The sequence below is a fragment of the Anguilla rostrata genome, chromosome 4 (genome assembly GCF_018555375.3).
Source record: "Anguilla rostrata isolate EN2019 chromosome 4, ASM1855537v3, whole genome shotgun sequence".
In the NCBI taxonomy this organism is placed as follows: domain Eukaryota; kingdom Metazoa; phylum Chordata; class Actinopteri; order Anguilliformes; family Anguillidae; genus Anguilla; species Anguilla rostrata.
Genome location: NC_057936.1, coordinates 53714198 through 53737705, shown reverse-complemented (window position 1 = coordinate 53737705; position 23508 = coordinate 53714198). Strand labels below are relative to the sequence as shown.

The 23508-nt window shown below is 39.5% G+C and overlaps 1 protein-coding gene across 3 annotated transcripts in view; it reads right to left on the bottom strand.

Annotated features, from left to right (window-relative positions):
* The window catches only part of cntnap2a (contactin associated protein 2a), a 314335-nt gene that overhangs the window by 53071 nt on the left and 237756 nt on the right, over positions 1 to 23508 (bottom strand). For all 3 annotated transcript variants that reach the window (XM_064333201.1, XM_064333200.1, XM_064333199.1), the window contains exons 14-16: positions 22188 to 22344; positions 19518 to 19645; positions 868 to 1038 (exon numbers count right to left, since the gene is read on the bottom strand). In XM_064333201.1, the coding sequence (XP_064189271.1) occupies positions 868 to 1038; positions 19518 to 19645; positions 22188 to 22344 (456 nt within the window). The remainder of the gene's footprint in view (positions 1 to 867; positions 1039 to 19517; positions 19646 to 22187; positions 22345 to 23508) is intronic.

The following is a 23508-nucleotide window of genomic DNA, read 5'->3' as shown; positions in this document are numbered from 1 at the left end:
GTCGGTCTGAAAAAATAATGAAAGAGACCTATTCCAAGCGTTCCTGCTGGTTAGTTTTCCAAATCAGTTCCCATTCCTTCAAATCGCTTTCTCATGGAAAAATTGGAGGCAGAAACATAATTGTATCACTGACTCCTCAAGCATTGGTAAGTGATTTGAAAGATTCACTCGGTTATTGAATAAACAATTTTCAACCCATGCATACAGTCCTAGATTGATGAGTGAGGTGCAGGCAGGCTGTGTACCAATTTAAAGAAATTATTAAATTAACTGAGCAAATTGTATGCTCAAAGCAGAATTCAACCAGGTAGTACAGCTTTTCCTTGGAATCATCCTTTGTGCTGTCCTGGGTGTAGTGTGGAAGCAAGCCTCCGGGACTCTTGGCGTGAAGAGAGCTGTGTGAGAGAGATATTTCACCAGCTTCTACCTCCCTGTTTTCATTTTGGCTGATATGGTAACACTCCGGGCAACTCATCCAGCATTTCAGTACTTAATTATACAGCCTATTTACTAATCCCCCCCAAAAAAGCTGATTTGGGTAAATAAACATTCGCAAGCAATTACAGGAACCGTTTTAAACCAGAGTCTGTTCTTGGGTAGACCCAGCATTCAGAGTTTGATAAAGAGCAGTATTTGCCAAATCTGAACAAAAGGGCATAACGAGGACATTTTAATCGTCCTCAGAGAATGCACACTCTGTCACAGCAACACAAAGTCGGGCCTACAGGAAAAGAGCCTGTTCTGCACCTGACACGGCATTCACACGCACGCTGCTAAACGCGCTCGCTCAGCACTTCTGTTCAGCGCCGAACATCACACCGCACTGCAGGGCTTTAAACTTCTGAGGAGCACAGACGCGAGACGTACATTTCAGCTCCAGGCGGATGAAGTCCGTGTTGCCCAGGTTCTCCAGGAAGACGCCGTACGGGGCCGAGGTCTTGAAGTAGAAGGAGATGTCGGCGCTGGTCTCTCCCTGGAAGGTGGAGAAGTGGAGGTAGGAGGAGGGCGTGGTGAAGGATGCCGCATTCCAGTAATTACCTGCGAGACAGACGAACGGACAGGAAAGGTCAGCCTCTTTTCAGCAAGTGGTCAGAAAGCCAGCATGAGAAAGCCCGTCAGCAAAGTTTAATGCTGTGCAATGCATCCGGACGTCCTCTCATTGTGTGAGCGGTAGTCCCTCATAGTCCAGGCAAAGCTCAATTAAATTATAAATCAGCTTGCGTCCTGGATCTATGAATTTGTATGAATACACAATACAATTATGTAATCCCCAGAAGAGACGCTACACACTTACAAAAAATTAGATTAAAAATCCTTTCACTGTCAAATCACGCCAGCCTTCACTTGGCAGATCAGAGGGTTGCCCATTTCTCTGCCTGACTTCTGACCACTGGCAATCACTGATGAAATCCTGCCAAGTCCCATCCCAGACAGTCAATGATTTCAAATGTAGTTACAGTAAGTTATAGTATAAGCTCTATATTTCGGACAGGTAGTTACTATGACACAGACAAAAGAAGGATCCTAAAGTTGCACAGAAAGACATTCAAGATTTCTGATCCATATACCATTAAAAAAACAAATAAGCTAAGCAAAATGAGAGGCTTGTTGCTGAGCAACTGAAGTCTCTGGCTTTCACACTCACTATGTAAAAGTTGTCATTGCCTTTTCTGTTTGGGAAGGGTGGGGGGCATTTTAAAATACCCAAAACTTCCTTCCGAAAATCATGCTGGGGTGAGAGCCCTGTTGGACTGAATAATTCAAACGTATAGTAGGTAGGTCTGGAACTGTTTCTGGGGGCCTAAAACAGGAGGGTTCAGATTGACAGGCAATCCGGTGGAAGCTCTCTCTTCATTCAGTCAGTCAACATGGATTCCTGGCTTTCACTAGAAGTTGTGGAATAAATCACAATCACCCCAAAGTACTGAAAGGAAAATAATGTGAAGTGTTCTTCCAGGCCAATACCCCATGCGTGTGCGCTAGCTTTCATTCCAACCACAACTGAAATTTTAACAAGCTGATAATTTTTCTTCATTTGGTGCTTTTCATGTCTCATTTACCCTCTTATGTTACCCACGTTATGTCATAAATAGCCATGCACGCCATAAAGAATAAAAGTCCCATGTCCACATTATGCTTATTGTGCTACGTAGCAAACATAAAATTACATAAAAATGTTAATATATTTTTTAATTGACCAAATTAAAGACTGAGGTGAATCATCTGTCAGAGCAACAACAGTGGGACAGACGAGGGGTGAACAGTACCAGAGTTGCCACTTTTTTATTCTGTTTTAATATACAATACCTGCCTGTCCTATAATTAAAAGACAACATTTACTTCAGTGCTATCTTGCTTTACTTGATAAATGAGTTTTTCCTCACCTTTACACACACGTACGCATGAGCCCGTGCGTGCATGTACACACGGATGCATGCACACACACACACACACACACACACACACACGTGGGGCAGAGAACAAAAATTTTAATTGAAATAGATCAATGCACCTTTAAGAAAACAAACTTGCCATGGTAGATCAGTGTCGCTACGATGGAGGGCAGGCACTGAGAAAGCACATGCTTATGAAAAATGATCCGCGGTAACGCTAATAATTTATAGGACAACGGGTGTGACTTATTTTATTACCTAACTGCTGCCTGGAAAGGGAGGGAAAAGTTTCATCACTGATTTTCCTTCTCTATCATACACACACACACACACACACACACACAAACGCACACATGCAGACATGCACACAAACACGCGAACACGCACACACAAGCACACTGCTCAGAGTGCATGACCGAGAGGAATGAGAAGCGAGTGACAGAGAGTGTTATTCATGGTTGGTGAACACTTGGACTGCTCTCTGCTGGATCATTTCCTTGCAGGCAAATCTCAGCATGGCAGGGTGGACCTTGATAAGTACACAAAACCACCCAGATGGACCCACTTCACAAGAGCATTTTTTGCACGGCATAGAAGAGTCAGCCTGTTTACATGCAACTGAGAGTTGTCTGTCCCTAACATCTGTGTAAGAACAATGCAATGTTCGCCTCTGTGCTACGGAGATGAGATAAGATGAGATGAGGTCCACAATCCCGCAAGGGAAGGCCCAGCTTATCAGCAAGCCCCAGAAACAGCTTCGGAGTTAGTCTGCCACACACGCCGGCAGACTCTTCTCTGCTGACTCACAAACTGCATGTGTGCCTGTTGTTTGCCAATGATTTTCTGTTCCTTCTTACAGGAAGAAATAGATTATTTATTTAAAAAATACATATATTTACTTTGTTGGCAGAGAGGCAGGATATCTCAGAGGGTTAAAAGAGGACAAGCCAAATTCATGGGGCAAAACAAGCCCAAAAATTGTGATTCGATGCTATAACACTTGTCACAAGGCAATAAATACTTGAGAGAAAATGAAACAAATCATGAATTTAGCAATTACGAAACAATTGCAACACAGCACTCACCAATGCATATAAGAAGGCATAATGCAGAACTCTCAATAGTAGGTCTCAGCCATTTTATTTTCTTTTCAAATTTTCCCTCATGCAACTGCCATCTTTTTCTGCAAAACACTTGGGCTCTCTGGACAACTTCACACAGGAGGTCAGAGCTTACAGCTGATCCTTCTCCCTGAATACCGTCCCCTGACTTTCTCTGTCTGAGGACAGTAAGCACTGTTCTCGGGGATGAATAAATAAATAAATAAGTAAATCACGCCTTGACATTTACAATGGAATCAGTACATTTTCCTTCCCGCCCATGCTCCTATTTGTTTTGAACGCCTCTCCTTGTCACCGTCTGCACTGCTTAGACTAATGTGAAAAGAAGGGCAAGCTCCATTTGTTATTGCCTCTCATGGGATCAGTCTCTGAAAGTGGGAAACTGACTCACATAAACAAGAGAATGCCAAACCGGTCTCCATTTCCAACTTATTGGTTGGTTACAGTTACCCAGATGAAACCTTGCCCACGTCGTCTTGCACAGTGTATGCACGTAGGTTTCTGTATGTACTGTATGTTTGCCTGTTAGCGTCTATAAATGTTGGTGCAGTACACACATCATATTGGCTTCAGACTGAAATGATCACACATGACCTGACCCAATGTGAACCAGATCTTATGGAGAGATTCGGTCAGCTTTTACTAATTTATATTATTATTTCCTTTATGGGCGGTGTGAAGGTGCAGTGAATAGCTCTGACACCTCACAGCAAGAAGGTACAGAGTTTGAATTCGGACCTTTCTGTATAGAGTTTTAATCTGGACCATGAACCTTTTTGTGTAGAGCTTGAATCACGCACACCCTTGTCCACTTGGGTTTCCGTCTGGTTCTCTTGTTTCCTCCCACAGTCCAAAGGCATTAAGTAGGTAAAATAGAGACTCTAGCCATAGGTATGAATGTGTGAGTGAATGGTGTGTGAGCCTTGCAATGGATTGATGACCTGTCCAGGTTGTATTCCTGCCTCTTTCCCACTGATTGTCGCCCCTCACACCCCCCCCCCCCATTAGAAAATGGATGGATTTCCTTGTTTTTGTGACAAAAAGTATTTTTTTGTCTTAGAGTTTCAGCTCCAAGCTTGATATGTGGTTATCAACCACATCGACCACAACAAAAAAAAACTTCTTTATGATATTGTCCACAGGTGTATTGACAGAAACATAACAAAAACATAAAAACTAAATCTTGTAAAAGTATTTTATGTTAAAACCACTGTAAAATCTAGAGTAGTAGAAATGAGTCCCAAGTGCTCTGGAGAACTGCTCTTACACAGAAGTGTGCTTTCACCACTGTCAGAACCCTCCTTCTCAGGATATCCACTGAGATGATAACTGAATAAGCGCAGGAAATCCCCTTCACTGCTAATGGCATCAATGCTGATTTACCGGAATGGAGCACCAGCGTCGGGTGCACACTTAGGCTCTTACCACACTTCACAGTATACTTACAATCTTACAACTCTGCACACTAACACTAGTTCTGTGCTGCAAACATAGGCTCTTATGCGCTCGCCGTCCTTGTTAATCATCCGCCTTAATCTATCGGGGGTCCGGCTGCCATACACCACTCATATTGACTTCAAAATACCTGCACTGGCAAGCAATGCTCGGACTCATTCCACTCCCAGAATCTTATTTCTCTCTGCAGGCTGGTTCATGCCCTGTGATCCTTCTCTGATAGTTTCCAGTTTTCTCCATGGAGAAGACTTGCTTATATTCGGCTTTGGCTCACCAGTGATGGAATGAGTTTAGTACATAGCACAGGAGAGCAGAAGGCTTACCTATTTACCAATTCTGAACTGCACTAATTTGCTGGCTGATTTGGGATCTGTTGCTAACGCCCTTCTGCTATTTTTGTAATTGTACACAAAGTTGACATATAGTTTCTATTCCCGATTAATAGTATAATGAAGTTACTTTAGTATCTGTATTGATTGAGATGGCTCTGTGCTGCCATTTACGCATATGAATATACACTATGATGGCTTATTTCTTATTCTAACTTTTCAGTGTAATGTCTAGTGGTTTCTTAATAAACTTTGATGGATTTCATATAAAAAGTGCTTTCAAACTAATTTACATTTAAATGTATTCGTTATATCCACTGCTTTAAAAATGTATTAAGTAATTAACACAGAGAACAAAAAACTAGTGTTGACAGAACGGGGTGTTAAAATGGAAGTATAGAGGTAATTATTGAGGTAAAAGTATGACTTGCAGGCCATCATTTTGCATATAAACAGGTAGAAGCTTGCTGTAAAGAAACCCCTCAGGGCTGTTTGCCAATACATGGAAGATGTTATTAACTTCACAGGTGCCATGGGACGGCAACATGCATAGGAACATCCATCACTTCCCTTATGAAAAAAAGCACAAAAATCACAATTTCACATGTGGGAAAGAAAACATGTGCCTTGAAATAGCACAGGTTACCTTCCACTCCGCTCTCATCTTATAAGTGGGATTATATTTACAGTTCACATGTACTCTTCACATTTTGGGTGTTCACGTGTGGTTTCTCTTTCACACCAGAAATCCTATTGCTTTCCCCATATTATTCAATTTGGAAAACAGACAATGTACTACTAATCAACTTGAAATAGAAGCTGCCAAATCTCAAACTTTAATTACTGGAGAGATATCAATGAAATAAGGAATGCATCATGTAATGCAGTGGTGTCCAGTCTTATCTGAAAAGGGCCAGTGAGGGTGAAGGTTTTTGCTGTAACACCTGATTTAACTACTTAGCTGATCATAGTCTTCAATCGCGACCTTAATAAGTAGAAGCAGGTATCTTAGCGGCTAAAACAAAAGCTGCACGCACACCGACCCTTTTGGGATAAGACTGGACACCCCTGATGTAATGAATTGTAGATCAGACTGTCAGATGGGCCAGAGGACACGCTGAGTTTGCAAAGAGTTCAGATTGATTTTTATTGAAAACTAAATAAAAAATATTTTATGTTTTGGTACCCTGCAGCACTGATATTAAATAATAAAATAAAATAATACAGTAAAAATAGCAACAACAACAAAAAAACTAATGAGTGTGTGACCTCAGCTCTCATCTTTCTTCACACTGCAGCATCTATTGTGTATCTGATACAATACATGATGCAGATGTAAGAGCTCTGCATTTCTAAACTGACAAAGTTAACAATTACTCTACCATTCCTTTAGTGCTCCAGTTACGCATTTGAATAGCTTAGAATGACCCCATTAAAACTTAGCTGCAAGTGAGGTGAAAAACCAAGCTCTTGACTCGTTTTTAATTTAGAAATTGAACAGATGCTGTTTGCCTACCAGGGCCAAAAAAGATTATAATATGAGTGATGCAAGTTAATGAGTGCCAAGTAAAAAGGCATGAGAGTCTAAACCGAAAAGCTTTGTTAAAGTCAGAACAAAGTTGATGTTCATCGAGGTCAGGGTGGCAGCACAATAAAACAGTTTGACTAGTGCCTGCGCAAGCATCGCCAGATGGCAATGCTCATTTTGGAAAAACACATCGATTCAACAAAACAAGTGATAATCCAAGTGCCAGTGAACATTGAATAGCAGCACATACACGGATGGGTGAGGTGCTGTTTTACAAAAAGTAAACGAACAAGTACAATGCACTGTTTTGAACACAGTTATGCACCGTTCAATAAGACCTGGAAAATGAAACCTTCTTCGCAGGAACGCATACATCAAAACACAGCACGGCTCAATTTAGGATACCAATAGCTGATTCTCTTCTAACTCACATCGGAGCCAGTGCTGTCTACGAAACATTCATCATTATGTGAGGAAAACCAAAAATGCATTTCCAGTAACACTGTCTGAAACTGCTTTAAGGCCACACATTTGAGTTTTAAGACTGACTTATAAACATAGTGTACATTTGTATTCCCATCTGCTGACTTCACTAGAGATCAAGGAAATAGGGAAGACTGATAAAAAATGGGGCTACAGCTGTAAAAATAACTTTTGCAGATTTTTTTCTAGTTTTGCTGCCAGACTGTGGGGCCCTTGCAAACACTGGAAAGTGAGCACTCATCACACCATGATTGCCTGGTTAATGAATAACCCTTTGGCCTACTGTGTCAAAATGTTGCTCTCCTGCCATGAGTGCTCATTATGTAGTGCCATTATTGACATCAGTGCCTATACAGACTATAATTCGGGTCTTCTTTTTTAAAGTAGTCAGCCTTTTTTTCAGCATTCGCATGCATTTTTTTTTTTTTTACCGTAAATGACAAGAATAGAGGATTCCAGAAATATGCTTGCCATGCCTAGAGTAACACCAAGGAAATGACCCCCCTCTCAGAAAAGCACTCGGCTTTCCATTAACGGTTCCCAGTTGAAAATGAGATAGGCCATTCCACCGAAATGCTTGGAGATGCAATTTTAGATGCTCTGTTCTTTTATTGTTGCCTCAACAAGCATACAGTCTACAGTAGATACTGTCCCTGCTCTTCCTCTATACAGTAAGGCAATGCTGAATCTTTAGATGCAGTTTGGTGATTTGAAAATACAAAGAGTCTTTTCATGTAAAGTTCCAAATAAATTTTTAAGAATTTAAGAATTAGCGCTGGCAATACATGCTCTTACTTTTTTAGGAGAATATAAAAAAAACAAACATGACCATGTACATTCCCTTCAGTAAATAACCATTCAGACATTGCATATTTCTGTTCTCTCAGGCAGTGAACCAGCTTCCATTCTCAGTGATCAATGTGTTTTATATGCTCAGAATAACAAACAGTGGTAGCTGACAGGGCCATAACCTATAGTCATAAAATTCTGCACAGAAATGCTCTTTTGATCACATGTGAAATGGACTCCACTAAGTTTAACGATTGGTATACAATTCAACTGCAATGGTCGCAGCTGAATTTTCTGTTGCTTTGCATTCTTTGCATGCTAAAGTTGTTTTGTTTTCTCACCTTCTGGTGGCTATACAAACACAGTAGGAATTTGTTGAGTCAAAAATGAAGATATTTATTTGAAAAGATCAAGCACTCTCTCCTGTAGTATTTCAAAGGATCTGTTCAAATCACTTGTAGCCAGCAGCCATTCGACTGTGCCCTATTGCTGCTGAATGCCTGAAGCTAAGCAGGCGTGGGCTTGGTTGCCACTTTGAAAAGGAACCTCCGGGCAAAACTAAGAGGCTGCCCATAGCGATGTTAGGCCAATGGAGGACAGTCTGCCACCGGGATCAAATGACTCAAATGGCGCAGTGCAGTAATGGGGTAACGGCAAGCGCTTTTTCAGATGACACATTCAGATGAGTCATTAAAGATGGCATTTATCACAAAGGATACAGGGTTTCCCGGATGTCTTGGCTGAACTCCAAACCCATCGCTTCTACCACAAAATAATCCCCCAATTTCCCTCCAACTGCACCTTAACCGTGCGCTGAGCATAGAAGACATAAAATGTCTGCCGTGCATCTCCCAGGTGGACACCACAGACTGGTGGTGCTTGGGGTGAGTTTCTCAGACCATGAAACCTGCTGTATAAAGGCAATCCATTTCTAACACAAGGGTAATGAAGGCTCATAGGCCAGTGTAAGCAGCACTTGGAGACGCAGACTGGTAACTTCTTAACGTGCTCTTGCTCCCTCACTTTTTCCAGACCGGTTTTCTGTCATGCCCAGACGACAGAGCCGGAAAAATGCCACACCTCTGTAAAGCATTCGCGTTGGTTTTGTGGCCCTTCTGTTGTGTCTGGTTGTCAGAAAAGACACGGGACTAAATTTGCACGGTTCAAAAGGTTCCTGGTCGCCATCGGGCACTCATTGTCGCAAGCTCTTAGGCCTCCATTATACCCCCAGCTCCATGGGAGACGGGCGAAAAGGGCAGACACTTCATCATTTGATGTTTATTGCTGACATTCACTGAGTTTCCCCCTTCCTCTATGGTGTTAAAGGAAACCCTTTGATTCAACATGTTCTCTGTACTGGTCCTTGCCGCTGGAGCTGAGAAGCCTGTCTAATCACTCCATTGTACTGTATGGACAGTGCAGTGAATAGAAGCATCTAAAAAAATAAAATAAATTAAATAAATAAAATAAATGGATTGCTATTTATGGCAGCTAATGCACTACATGCACTTCTAAACTGCACTGTTTCATACTTCTTGAAACCCATCTACACAACAAGCATGAGCATAAGTGCAAAGAGTGCAAGTTATAGAGGACACTGAAAAAAGACAATCCCATTTCAGAGCATAAAAAATGGATGCTATTGGTTTTATTCTTGAGAGAAAGAGAGAGACCACAGATCAGAGACAGATAGACCAGACACAGCTGCTGGTTATGATACAGTAAATGTATGACCATCAGAAGCGCTACATGCACATTTGCAGTTTGAGGATTTCTGGTATATGGGCCGTTAGTGGATTTTGCGGATTTTGAGAGGGATCCCTGTTATGAAATGACTCCCTTGAGTCGCTTGCTATTTCAAGAAAAGCAGGTCTCAAACATGACACTGAGCTGACAAACTGATAAGCTATTTAACCTGATACTAAATAATAAAAATGAATATATAATTCTTTCTATACCATGACAGTAAATGTTAAATCACTTTGAGCAGTTCTGGAACCTGAAGGTGACTTCTACATCTACTTTTCTGCCAGCTGTGACAGACAAATGTTATTGGCTCTGGGAATGAAAATGCTTGACTGTGGTTGGGTCTGGCTTAGCCACACCCACCACACTCAGGCACATTATTGGGGGATTCATATCGGCTCTTTCCATCCTTTGACACCTCAGCTACAGTTTTGCGTCCTGCGGTTGTGCTGAGTGCAGACTAAAGAAGCCTGTTATTCATGTTCAGGGGAGTGCATGAAATTTTATAGGCTTTTTAGAACTCAAGGCCACACAAATTTTTTGCCGCTGTGGTGATAAAATAACACATTACAGGCACATTTCAGACATCTGTGTTATATGTTTCAGGAGTGGAGCTGCGTGAGCTTGGTACGCTCTCAGCTGCACTCTGATGGTACTTTTTGACTAAAGTAATTTACCAGAAATAAATTACAATTTCGCACAGCTGCACTAAGACTGTCAGTTTTCTAACCATGTAGGACACAAGCTTGCAAAAAGCTCTTGTCCAAACTGATTATAATAAGAGCTTGGTGGGGGGTGAGATACAGGAATCCAATCATAGAAGGCTGGATGTTCAAGTGGATAATTAACGAAGCATCTATGGTGTCATGCAAAACTAGAAAGACGGCTGTTGTGATGCATACCTTTGACACATTAGAAAGTGTCATATTCCACAGTGGAAAATCTCATATGATAATTTTGCAACAAATTATGTTGTTCATATAAACAGAAGGAGGTAGCCCCTGCAGTGCTATTGGACTGATTTACAAATAAAATTGAAGATGAGGGGATGAGGGCCATTTTAAAGCCATAGCAACGCAAAAAGGTGTATTGTGCAAGTTATAATAGTTTGCTTTCCTGCAGGATCAGTCTGATTTATTTGTTCTTTTTTCTGTCAGTGGGCAGGCATTACAGTGAACTATCTTTGTGACCCTATATAACCTCTGACAGTAAGGGAGAGGATGTGATTCGTTGTCAGGCCAAATATCTGCCTCTCCTCTGTCAATCATCTTTCATCGGAAACATAAACCAACAGATGCGGGTAACTGAGGGGGATGAAAGAGGGGGATGAAAGAGGTTTATCTTGGTGATACGATAGACACAGTCCTGCTGTACATCTGTAATAAAGATAGAGAGTGGTCTCAAATCACTTCATCTCCCACACAGAGAAAATGCAAGAGCAAAGGTTCTGAAATATTCTTTTATTCTTGCACACCGTTAAAAATACAGAAAGCCTGCGGCTTTTAAGTTCTGCATTTCTTTTTCTTTCTTTTTTTTCCTTCTTTTTTACAGCAGAGCATTTGCGGAAAAAAAAAAAAAAGTATAGGCCTAGTATATCAAGGCAATCAGATTCAGTGTAGTAAATCAATATCAAGGCAGAATTCTGTCCAAAGGTGACTAATATAATGATATAATAAATGTACGGAACACCTTTGTGTTTAACCATATAAATGTTTAATACAATTCCAAAAATACATTAAATCCTCATTAAGGAGAAGCTATAGCATCTCCCTGAGTAATCAAACCAAGAAGTTGAGAAAGCATCAGCCTGCCACTGTGATTCACTCCCTCAGGGGAGCTGCAAGTGAAAAATAGAGTGAAGCAAGGTGATATCCAAGGTCTATTCCCATCATATTATTAGGTAATAATTCAATTCCAAATTCCTCTGTTAACATGACAATACTCTTGCATTCTTGGGAAAAAAAAATGTCTGCCTCCACGATTAAAATGGAGTGAATAACTACGAGAACAAAAAAAGTAGAATATTAAGTCATCATAATGGGGGCTCAGCTTTATTAGAATGGATAAAAAAAAATTAATTTCTTATCGTCAGCATATTTCCCACTGGCAGAATAATGTACCAAGGTGACTACACACACAGTGTATATAAAGATGTGCCCATTTGCAAAGGAGTTGAGCAATAGTTCTGGATAAGTACTGAAGAAAGTATTTTAAGATGGAGGAGGGGGAGGAAGATGAAGAGGAAGAATAAGAATAAGAAGAAGAAGAAGAAGAAGAAGAATTCCTTTAAATCTAGCTTATAAACAATGACATCACCTGTCACAACTGTTCAACAATGAATGAGCTAGCTCATGACTTGGATGTCGGGTTGTATAGGTATCATAATTTTAAAGGTCTGCATAAGAATAAGTGTGTCTTGCCAATCCCATAAAAAATACTAGGAGACATATCCAGATGTAGCACCAATACTTTCTGAGAGAAGACTGTGGCCAGCAGCCATGCAGACGACACATAAAAGATCTAGTCTTGCCTTAGTTGCCCAGGGATGAAGGAATCCAATTAGCAGGATACTGTCTACCTTAGCCTGTAAGAGCAACTGCCCTAGTCTCCTGGGGACCATATGATCCGACTGTGCTACCAGTGAGTTGTTCTCCAATTTTATGGAGGACAAACAGTAATGGGACAGGCATATAACCGAGATTGGACATTAAAACCCCCAAAACAATGGGGACAAAAAAGGTTGCTCAAAAACATGGATGCTAGTGCTTAGCATTCCCGTGGTTATGAAAAATTCTAAAAATACACATGATTGAGTTCTGCTTTTGCACAAAACAACAGCATTCGGACATGAACATTCTCAGTATTTAGGGGCTATTATACCTCAGATCTGAGTGTTATAAAATATCAGTTATGTTTTCAAAATTCAGCAATAAGTAAATCAACTCAGGTTTTTAAAATATGCATATTATTACTAAGCACACCAGCATCATTAAGAGACCAAATAGCTTTGCTCAGACAGACAGCTCCAGACAGAAGGCCCTTCTCCTGCACTGAGCCAAGCTTGTTGTGATCATGACAGATGATAGCATAAAATAAGAGTAATCCATCATGCAGGAAGTTGAAACCTGAAATAATCCTGTTTACAAGGCTGGATCCATACTGCGACCCATTCATCATTCACCAGAGGGCTTTCGTGTCGCAACTTCACCAGATGGCATTCTGACACACAACTGTTAAACCTGTGCTCCTTAAAACACATGCCATCGTAGTGTCCTAAACAGGTATACGTCAGGTTTGATTAAATGGGATAATTCATATTGCCACCTCTTTACAAAATTGATTTTTGTGTTTGGTTTAACTAAAAAAAAATTGCAGAATAAAATTCACATTTATGAGCAAACCTACAGTACTGTTGAATAAAGGGAGATCCTGGCTATAGGTTAATGGAATATGTTCTTCACCTAAGATTTGTTTATTTTGACTTTTGTGCAGTGCTAACAACAAAAACAAACACACCTTGAGACTCCCAAGGATAGGTGTTCAACTCTACTCTTCTACACTATTTGCAGAGAGTAAAAACTGGTAGAATGGAAAGGAATTACACCAATTTATTCCTGAAAGATGCTCTTTGGTTGGATGCACACTACCATGTGTGTTGTCCACAAGGCACAAGGAAAGCCACTGCCTCTTCTCTAGCACGGTTTTGGGGCTCATCACTGAACTCAGACCAAGTATAGCACCTGGGAGACCCCTGACAAGCAAAAATAAACCACTCATCGTTTCAAGAACATACTCACCCCACTCTGTTCTGGGCCTAGTTTTGATTAAAGTTATTTCAGCAAAATCACCAGTCAACATTTGTAATCACACTCACATGGTCATTATGGTTCCAGTGCTTCATTAACAATGAGATGCATGATGGCTTTAGGATTCATATCACAGGTCTGAACCCAGAAAAAAATGACTTCCCTACTGGAGGTCTTGTTCTTGGGTAAAAAGGGATAAAATACTCCCAACTTTCCACGTAACAATTATGCTTTGGTTTGGCAGTCAGAGGCTTTTGTTGGTGACACCACCTTTACACAAAAACTGTATGCAGCTTTTGTAGCTATGTATATGCTCTTTGGGCAATATTTTCACAATAATAACTGTCTAAGGACTGCTGTGTCAAGAAAAATGATATTTTGTCATGGCAAAGGTGGCATTCAACTAAAACCTTTGTGCTGAAACGAGTTCACATTAGTCTTAAGACTATATTGCTTATGAATATTCTATATTGAACTGAAGCCTCCCAGCATGACTAAAAGCACAGTTATTGTTAGGAGTAGTAATGTAAGGGGTGCTAGCTGCAGAACTCTAGATGGCATGTTTGGAATGTGGTACTCACAATCTTACTGATTATTGTCTTGGAGAGAGTGCAAAAAATGTTGCATTCTGGTACGGCACTGAATGGTTGCAAACTGAATCCTGGTAGGCAGTAAAGTTTATTTATAACCATTATCAAGACTCCTAACTTTAAATTCAAACAAGTTATTAAATTAGGGATGGTTATTTTAGTCCTAAATTTTCTCTTTTCTTCCTTGTTGATAAAGCCGTCAGAGGCACCCATATTTCTGAAGACTCAGTACATTAAATTCTCCAAAATGTGAGAAACTCCATGGTTGCATTTTGGAAAAAAAGGATGCTGCTTCAATATGCCTAATAGCACGGTCCTGCTGAAGAACCCGATTTAAAATTCTATGCAAGAACGCGTTTTATGAGCTTTTGTGCAGTTGTGGAGCAGAGACCCCGGGTGATCATGTTTAAGATATTATTAGCGTTCCCAAGCGGGGAATATTCTGAGCTGTATTTCAGCCAGATGGGCGGTCCCCAAATTACCACAGGAGGAAACCAGGCTTGCAACCAATAGGACAAACAGAGAACTGCATTTAAAGTGAGAGACAGGAAGCACAAAGCACTTACAATGAGAAGGAAAAGTGTACTCAAAATACATCTGGGTTGCATTGCATATGGCTGCCAAATCAGTTTGAGAGAACTGCCCCAGGTAACACGGTGGCATGCTCAAGAGGAGGGAGACTGCATTCATTGATGAAGAACACTCATGGAAAATAACGAGCTGACTAAAACGACAGTCTGTCTTTCACCATACTGTCTATCAAACGTGGAGCGGCACATAATGACATACTTAGATCACTGGGAAAACAGATACGGATGCATACAACAGTGCGGGAAAGTGCAAATTGATGCAGTGCACCTGATGCAGAGATCACTGTGAAATAATGATTGAAGAGCATTCAATCGTGTGTGATTATACTGCCCATTTTCTCACAGTACACTTGAATATCTGCCTACCTAAAAAAATTCTGTCAGGAACCCTTTAACTACAGTACATATAATTAAGTAAGAAGACTGACAACAACAACAACAACAACAACAACAACAACAGAATACTTCCTTTACAGCATACACATATTATTAGGGCTTCAAGCGCTTGAACATTGAATGATAGTAGAACACCTCTTCTTGGATTATACCGCAAAAACAATAGGTTTGGTATACATAATCTTGTGAATAAGCTTTACCAATCTGCCAGTTAAACCACTGAAGTCTGACTGAATAGACATTTTTAATTTTTTGGAGAACAGTTTTTTTTTTTTAAACTTTTTTTTAACGAAGGCTTTTGCGTTTGTGGATCTGAAAAACTCAAAACTGTTGTGCATGTTTATTGGACAATTGCCATTTACCAATGAACTTGAATATGGGCAGTTATCGGTTATTGGCAAATTGGTTATAATGATATAATGGTGTGACCTATCATAAGGAAATTTTATATTCAGGTTAAAGCCATACTATGCAGGATTTTTACCTTGAAAATATTATAAAGTAACCATGCTAAGGCATATCCATGACGCGCTGGCAATCCCTGTCTTTCTGCACTTTCGCCGAATTCAGAACCTTTACCTGTATTTGTAATTCGAAAATGTGTTTGGGATGTTTCTGGGAGTGACACTCTTTTCTGTGTGGGGAGGGGTGGGTGTGGCTACAGAACCTGTGGTCTGGAATCAGGTTTCAGCGGAAGCAACAAGGAATGAGCTAGGCTCGTTCAAGAACTAGAGTTAACCTTGGAATTGGTTTACTGAAGAAAATGAAACAGTGCCATTGACTCCTTCGTGCTCTGAAAACTATTTTGAGCACAATGTTGATAACATTAACTTATTGACTTTAGCAAGAAGGCAGAGGTCATTAGGCCAGTAGTGATTAAATAAGTTGAGATTGAAAGAGTAAAATCAAATATCTAGGCATCATAATTGACAACAAATTCGACTGGAATAAAATTCTATTTGTAATTTCAAGAAAGCTCAGTCAAGACAGAATTTTATCATATTCTTTGATTTTTGTATTACTATTCTTCAGATGTTCAATGGACCCCCAACCACCCCAATCTTAATATTTGTATTAACCACCCACAGTTGTTGTTAGTTGAAATGTCACAACATTGTAAGCTTACAACATTAATGTCTGCAAAAGTTTCATAAAAGCATTATGCTGAGGAAAACCAACCAACAGCCCACTTCTTTTCTTTATTATTAAAATACCAACTGCAATTATGCTACTCTAGAGTCTGAAAAAAAACTGATTTTGCATCTGTCTCCACCTACAGCATAATTTTGAAAGATGTAAAATAATATAGTCGTGTCTAAGATTACTTTTAAGCAAAATCCTCTTTTGTGTTATTGTAAATCTAAATTGAAAAAGAAATGTGTGTGCATTGGTTTGTTATTCAATAAATGCTGTACTGTATATACGGTAGACCTTCAAACAGATACAGTGTTTCCAGCTTTGCAAATTGGAGGGGAAAGAAGAACTGACTGCCTGCACCCATGGACACATACATGCACACAAAAACAAACAAACACAAGTGTGCATGCCTGCATACAAATACATCTACCTCCATACAAGCACGTAATACTGAGGTACTAAGGTGATAAGGCTGGACTACGCCATATTCTAAGCAGGTAGACAGAAAACCTTTACAAAAATGTGTTAATACGAGTTTGATATCATCTAAAAATTGACTATGGAGGAACATAAAACAAATCGGATGGGTTGGTAGTTGCTTATATGATAGTTAATGTGGTGGAGAAATAGGTGCCATCAGAAATTCGCAAAGTTAGAGTCAACACATAATGGATGGAGCCTGTTAATGACAGAAGTTCTCTGAGTAATCAGAGATAGAAAGCCTGAACCAAGCTTGGCAAGTAAGACCGTCGGCACATTTGCACATGGGTTGCGGCTTCTCTGCCAACCAATGCCTTTGACTTCTCAAACCAACTGTCTTTTAAATCATTAACATATTATTTATAAATACTGGTAATTTATACTTTAATTAAAAAAAATACTTTAATTTATTTGATGCCAGTAGGATATGCAATGTGTTCCACTGATTGGTTTTACTTCATAATGAAAGATGGAAGATATGAACAGTGTGCTGCCCGTTGAACAAAAAATTATTTTGTAACATGTCAAGTGCAGTCCAGCAAAAAACAAATTTAAGGAAAAAATAATTTGGCACATTAAATTACTATCCGCAGTAAAACAAGGTAATTTGGTGGAATGTTCAATATCAAAAAATGGTTACCACACCCCTAACAGCTGCCTCATTTACAATTTCTACCTTCTGGTAACTTAATAGCCCATGGCAGTGATATTAAGTTCCCTTAAAGGGTTATCTGTCTCTATTAACCATAGATGATAATATCCTAACAAATGCATACATTTAATCGGAGAGAATCTCTCAAAACCACTCCTGTTAATAATATGTGACTCTTGCACATTATGCAAAATTTTTCTCAAAGCTATTAATGAACACGCTACTGTTTAATGGCAAATGCCATCAGGCAAATGCATTAGAATAACCAGTTTCAGTAGCTTTTACATGATGGCCATCTTCACAGTAGTATACGAACAAACATGAAAAAATATGTCAAGTCCACAAATTTACTCTTTCAAGACTTAGAGTATTACAAATGTATTACAGTTCACAGGATGTACTGAATATACAAACTGCAAACTATAAACTGATTTAGTCAAGCACGGATACTGAATTACAGTTAGAATCTCCACAACCAGACATTAAAACAGCCTTTAAAACAACATTTCCATTCAATTTCGGGTCCATAATATGATGTTCTATAAAGTCATATAAAAAGCATAAATAAATCACACAGTCCTCCCATTGCACTTTAAAATGCACCACAGTAAAAACAGTGATTGGCAATCATAGCTTAAATTTGCTTAATAAAATAAATAAATCATTTTCATTTTACCCAGCATATGCATGTGCAACATAATGAAACCCCATGTTAGGATTTGTCAAAGAATGACTGGGCAGTTAATACATAACAGCCAGGGCAGTTTATGTATAAAAGTCTGGAAAATATATACAAGTCTGGACCATTAATGTGTAACAGCCAGAAAAATAGGAAAACTGGGAAAACGCATACAATAATAACATAAAATGAGGAGAATACACGACTGAATCTGACGACACACAACGAAGCACACATTCACACCGATTAAAACCGTGCTATGTTTGTGTCGCGTCCACTGTGTTTTGCTTGCTTTGAATAAAAGTTTACCATTGCGGCTTTAATAAGCTTATTACCATTTGCTCTAGTGCTTAGTTCCCTAATTTTGCGTTGTTGGCGTAAATAATTAATGGCACGGCTCCACACAAATGTGAGGGAAATAAACGAGGCTTTAGCGCTCGGGAGACACCATGCTGAGAGGTATTCACAGCCCTTCTTGGTTGTACACCAACAGTCTCAAGAATTATTCAGAGCGCTACGGTGTAGGTCTAGTGGGACTTTCCTGAGGGAAATTCATATAAATTATCCAGAGGGCTATAATCTTTTCATGAAACTGAAACCAAAAGCTCATTCAGACATTAGGCTCACCTATCACATAAACCACGTTTTTTTGTGCTGGATCGTGTACTGAGCACGATACATTCATAAATAAATGATTAGATTAAAAAATGTTACTGCACTAGCTGCATTATGAATACTCATGTGTTAACCCTTGCTAATACTAATGAATATTCCAGCAGCCAAAACCTGCAGTTTGACTTTTTGTGCAACATAGAAAAGACAGCGAACAAAAGTGTTGAGGCAATAAACCAACTTACACATGCATAATTATCCCCATCTAACAAGAGGGAACTCAAGGCGGCAACAATTTCACAATGCAATTTAGCATGCAAACTTAGCATGCAATTTCATCCAGCATCCAGCATTGACAGCAGGCAAATAGTCCACATCGTCTGCGTTTCAGTGCAGTGATTTTTAGTTTTCTCTAAGCTAGTGCTTACTGAAGAGACACAAGCCTTCCACTGCTTTGTATGGAGTGCATCATGTATAGAACTCAGGGCCTAATTTCAGCTGGATAAAATGGTGTCTTCTTTTTTGTTATTGTTATGTTTGGACTGTGCTGAGAACAAGTGCAACACTGATTATAAAAACAGGTTGGCGTGGATTAAATGAGAAGATATTTGGCAAAGGAATGTATTTTGAGTAGACACACACACACACACACACCTTCTGCATTCATAGGCTTTTTGCATTTTAACAGCAAACTCTAATGAAATCTACACACATATTACGAATGAACTTACTGTCCCCTTGACAGCGTAAAGGTCCGACAGTCAGCTTTGCCTCTGAGCCTGGTCGATTTGTGTCTCCAACAGCCACCTGGTTGACAGGTAAGTGGTCTTTATACAGCAGCAGTCCAGAATCCTCTCTCCTAGAGAAAATAAAGATGACCGATAAGACTATGGAATATTATCCTCTATTATGGATATTAGGCATGTCATTTTATTGTGCACCACAGAACATAAGTTAAACTCCAACCACCAAACAAACTCAAACTCAAACCACCAAACAAATTTTCCTTTTCCATTTTATATTTTACCCTGGATGGAAAATTGAGTTTGAGAGTCTTGTGATTTCATACAGCCACTCTTATCTCAGAAGCACCTGCACACAAATGCACAGATGGCTTTTCTGAACAGACAAGGGATTCAAAATTAAAGATGGGAAAATGTTTTTTTAATTTTTTTAAGCTCTGCCCCTAGAAATAAACTATAGTTGCACATATGGAGAAGCAATGTGCTAATAAACACTGTTCAACAGAAGTGTGGGTTTAGTTGTGTTAATGATTCTGTGGTGCTGGTTGACCATAAGCTGTCACCTACTGAAGGTAATAATGTACAAGTGAATTTTTACAAGTACAGCTGATGAAATCTCTCTCTGATGTGTAATTAAGGTACTCTGCTATTTCAAGTCGCATATAGTAATAGCTGAGTGCAAAAGCTTCTACAGCACTACAGATTATAATGATTGGCGGCCCTCTTTTTTCACCTAACATGGAATCATAAACTGTGTTTACAGTCACTGCTTTGCCATCCACACTTGAGGAAGGAGCTCCAAAGTTGTCCGACAACACACTCCTCTGACGCACATACTCACTCGTGAGGCAGTGACTGGTTTTCATTCTATAGGGCACAGAGTACTACAGGACAGTTAGCACTGCTAGGAGAGAGAGGTGTCAATCTGATAGGAGTTAGTTAGCAGAAGACAAAGAACCATTCGCTTCACCCATTCTTACTCAAACCAAATAAACAAGTGCTTTCGGCTCATTTGATATTTTCACTTTCGTGAAATTGCTATTTGTTATTTTCTCATGTTTTTTTTTTTGACAAATCAACAATTGGTGGCATTTTGAGTTACTCATATGATAGATAAAATGGCTTTACTTGACATTACTGAGACAATCATTTCATTTTTTCCCTCAAATGGACGAGGCATTTTGCACAAATAATGTGTGCTAAAAAAACAGATGGCAAAACAGCAAGCAAATGTTAACGGGAACATTTGTCAGATTTTATAGAAGAAAAATCCTTTTGAAGGTGGACGGGGAGACAGACATTCACAGGGATGGGAAGCACAGGCTGAACAGGACATTACACTTTATTTCTTCTATAAGTTATTTCAATGTTAGACATTGTATATCTTTATAAGTGCTGCGTGCCAGTAAAGAGGTAGCATTAATGCCTCGTGTTCCCCTCAGAATGCTTGAGATGAATCACGTCCTTGAAGAAAATAAAACATTATAGAAGTGAATAAATCCACTTTGGAAATACACTGAAAAACCTGTAAATATTTAATGTGGGGTCTTTGTCAGGCCACCTAACAGGTCGCAGTGCTGTCTTTCATGAACTCACTTTGGAAACATTAAACTGTGCGCAGGATATTTTTCCTTTTTCTAATTCACCTTTTGCCCCACACCAGTGCTTACCTGTGATTATGAATACTACATATCCTGATACAAATTTTTAATTTGAGCACACATAATTGGATGAAACTCTGGTTTAAAGGAAGCACTAGATAATGGTATTATTAATAAAAACACACATTACGTGTAGTGAACTCCTTAAATTACATCCCAAAATCAATTTATGACTGAACGGAAAAGGGAACCAGCACAATGAGAGCTGTTTATACCTCCCATCGCACCATCTCTTGGCCGTTCACAGACTAATTGGCATTTGCTCATATTGTCACAGCTGGTTTAAATTGCAGACCTTTGAGCTCAAAGCCCAGAATTCCCATGAGGATTCCTTTCCCTTGTCAGCGAGCAGTCTTTACTGCAGTGGTAATGGATAAAGGAGAGAGGTGCACATTGCCACGGTCTCTTTCCACTGAGGATAGCTGTTATTAGTGTGGCCTCCAGCCTAGTGCTTTTGTGAATTCCTCAACGGACCTGTCACATTCCAACATGCGGGAGGGGTTTCACAGACAATTTGCCCAGGAAACATTTGACAGACGACCTTGGCTGTTTCTTCCGCAATTACTCCAAGGGCTCCCGTGAAGAGAGACCACACATATCACTCCATGTAACACGCCCATCGGAAATGTTTTTTTTTTTTTTCACTCAAAAATGTTATATCTGTATTTGATAAAATCATTATTTTTCAGGTACTTTTTTTGAGGTCAACTGTGACAGTGGCACTTCAGCTGCTTTTAAGGAACTGCAGTGTAGCATGTAGAAGTCAGATGTAACAAGTGTACAGAACAAATCTACTTTGAAGAAAAAAAGTTTCCCATCATGCACAGCTCCAAATTCCTAAGGAGTAGGCTAAAACAGGTTGGACACGAGGATTCGCAATGAAACGTATCCTCATCTCCAGCCTATTTAGATACATGTTTGTGGCTCAACACCAGGGCCACTGCAGAGGGAGCACTGTGAGACCGGCATGTTCTGTTCTGGTGCCGCGCACACTCACCACTGCTTCTGGTCGGCATCACAGTTGCAGTAATACTTGGGGTCGGTGCAATTGCGATCGATGCCACAGGCGCACTTCTGGATCCCAGGCCCCGAGCCACCCCAGTAGAAGTGCTTCTCGTTGCCCTTCCCTACCCACCACGTGTACGGCGTTCCCTCTGCAAAGAACAGCAAAGACAGGACTATATGAACAAAACAATGAGCGCGACACCACGTGAGCACAGGTCACACACACCAGCATCTCACACCAGCACAGACTGTTAGCCACTTCCACAGAACTGTCTGTTCAAATGTTATCAAATCAAATTTAATAGTGATAATAAGTTAAGTGATTCCCATTATCAATCTACTAATACCAATCAAGCTACAGTAGCTAATCAATCTATCATTAACAATCAACCTACCATGCCCAATCAATCTGCAATTACCAATCAATCAACCATTATCAATGCATCTACTATTACCAATCAATCTACCATAACCAATCAATCTACTGTTAACAACCAATATACCCTAGCCAATCAATACTAGTGACAAACCCCATTGCAATATCTTCAGCAAAGCATCTCTGATATCTTCGGAGAACTGGAGATAAACAATGTGTTGACAGTGATATGTCCACAGGAAAAAAAATATATATAACCAAAACAAATATTCCACTGACTGCTCATCAGAGTAGCTGACTCCAAGGTGAAGGTTTCAGATTTTTAATATATCATGCAATATTGTCTTGCATATCTCTGATAACAGCACAGAAGGTTTGAGGGCAACAGGGGACTGCTATGCATACATTTAGCATATCAAGCAGTTAACCTCATGAACTGTGGCACTGTAGAGAGCGTCCTCAAAGAAAAAAAAGAAAAATAAAACTCAATATTAACAATTTTATAAAACCAACCCTGAAAACATCCTCAGTACTCAATATCTCAGTTCTGAGAGTATATTGGACGTACCATTTTATGTACCATTGTGTGTGTGTGTATATATATATATATATATATATAATGATAACTGAATCTGAAACACAGTAAGAAAGTATATAAAAATAAGTGCTACAGTCAGCACATGTCCTAAAGGCAGAACCTCTGTCCTCTGTATGGTTCCATAACCACTTCAAATTTAAATTACAAAGTAAATCTAGAACATTAAATATTAATATGTGAAAACTATATTTCAACATACCATATTTGACATATTTATAGAATTAAATTCATACCTAACTATTTAAACAATAACAACAACGACAATAATAATTGTAATAAAACATTTTATATAGCACATATCATCAGAATAACAATGGAAGTGAATATTATGCCTTCTTA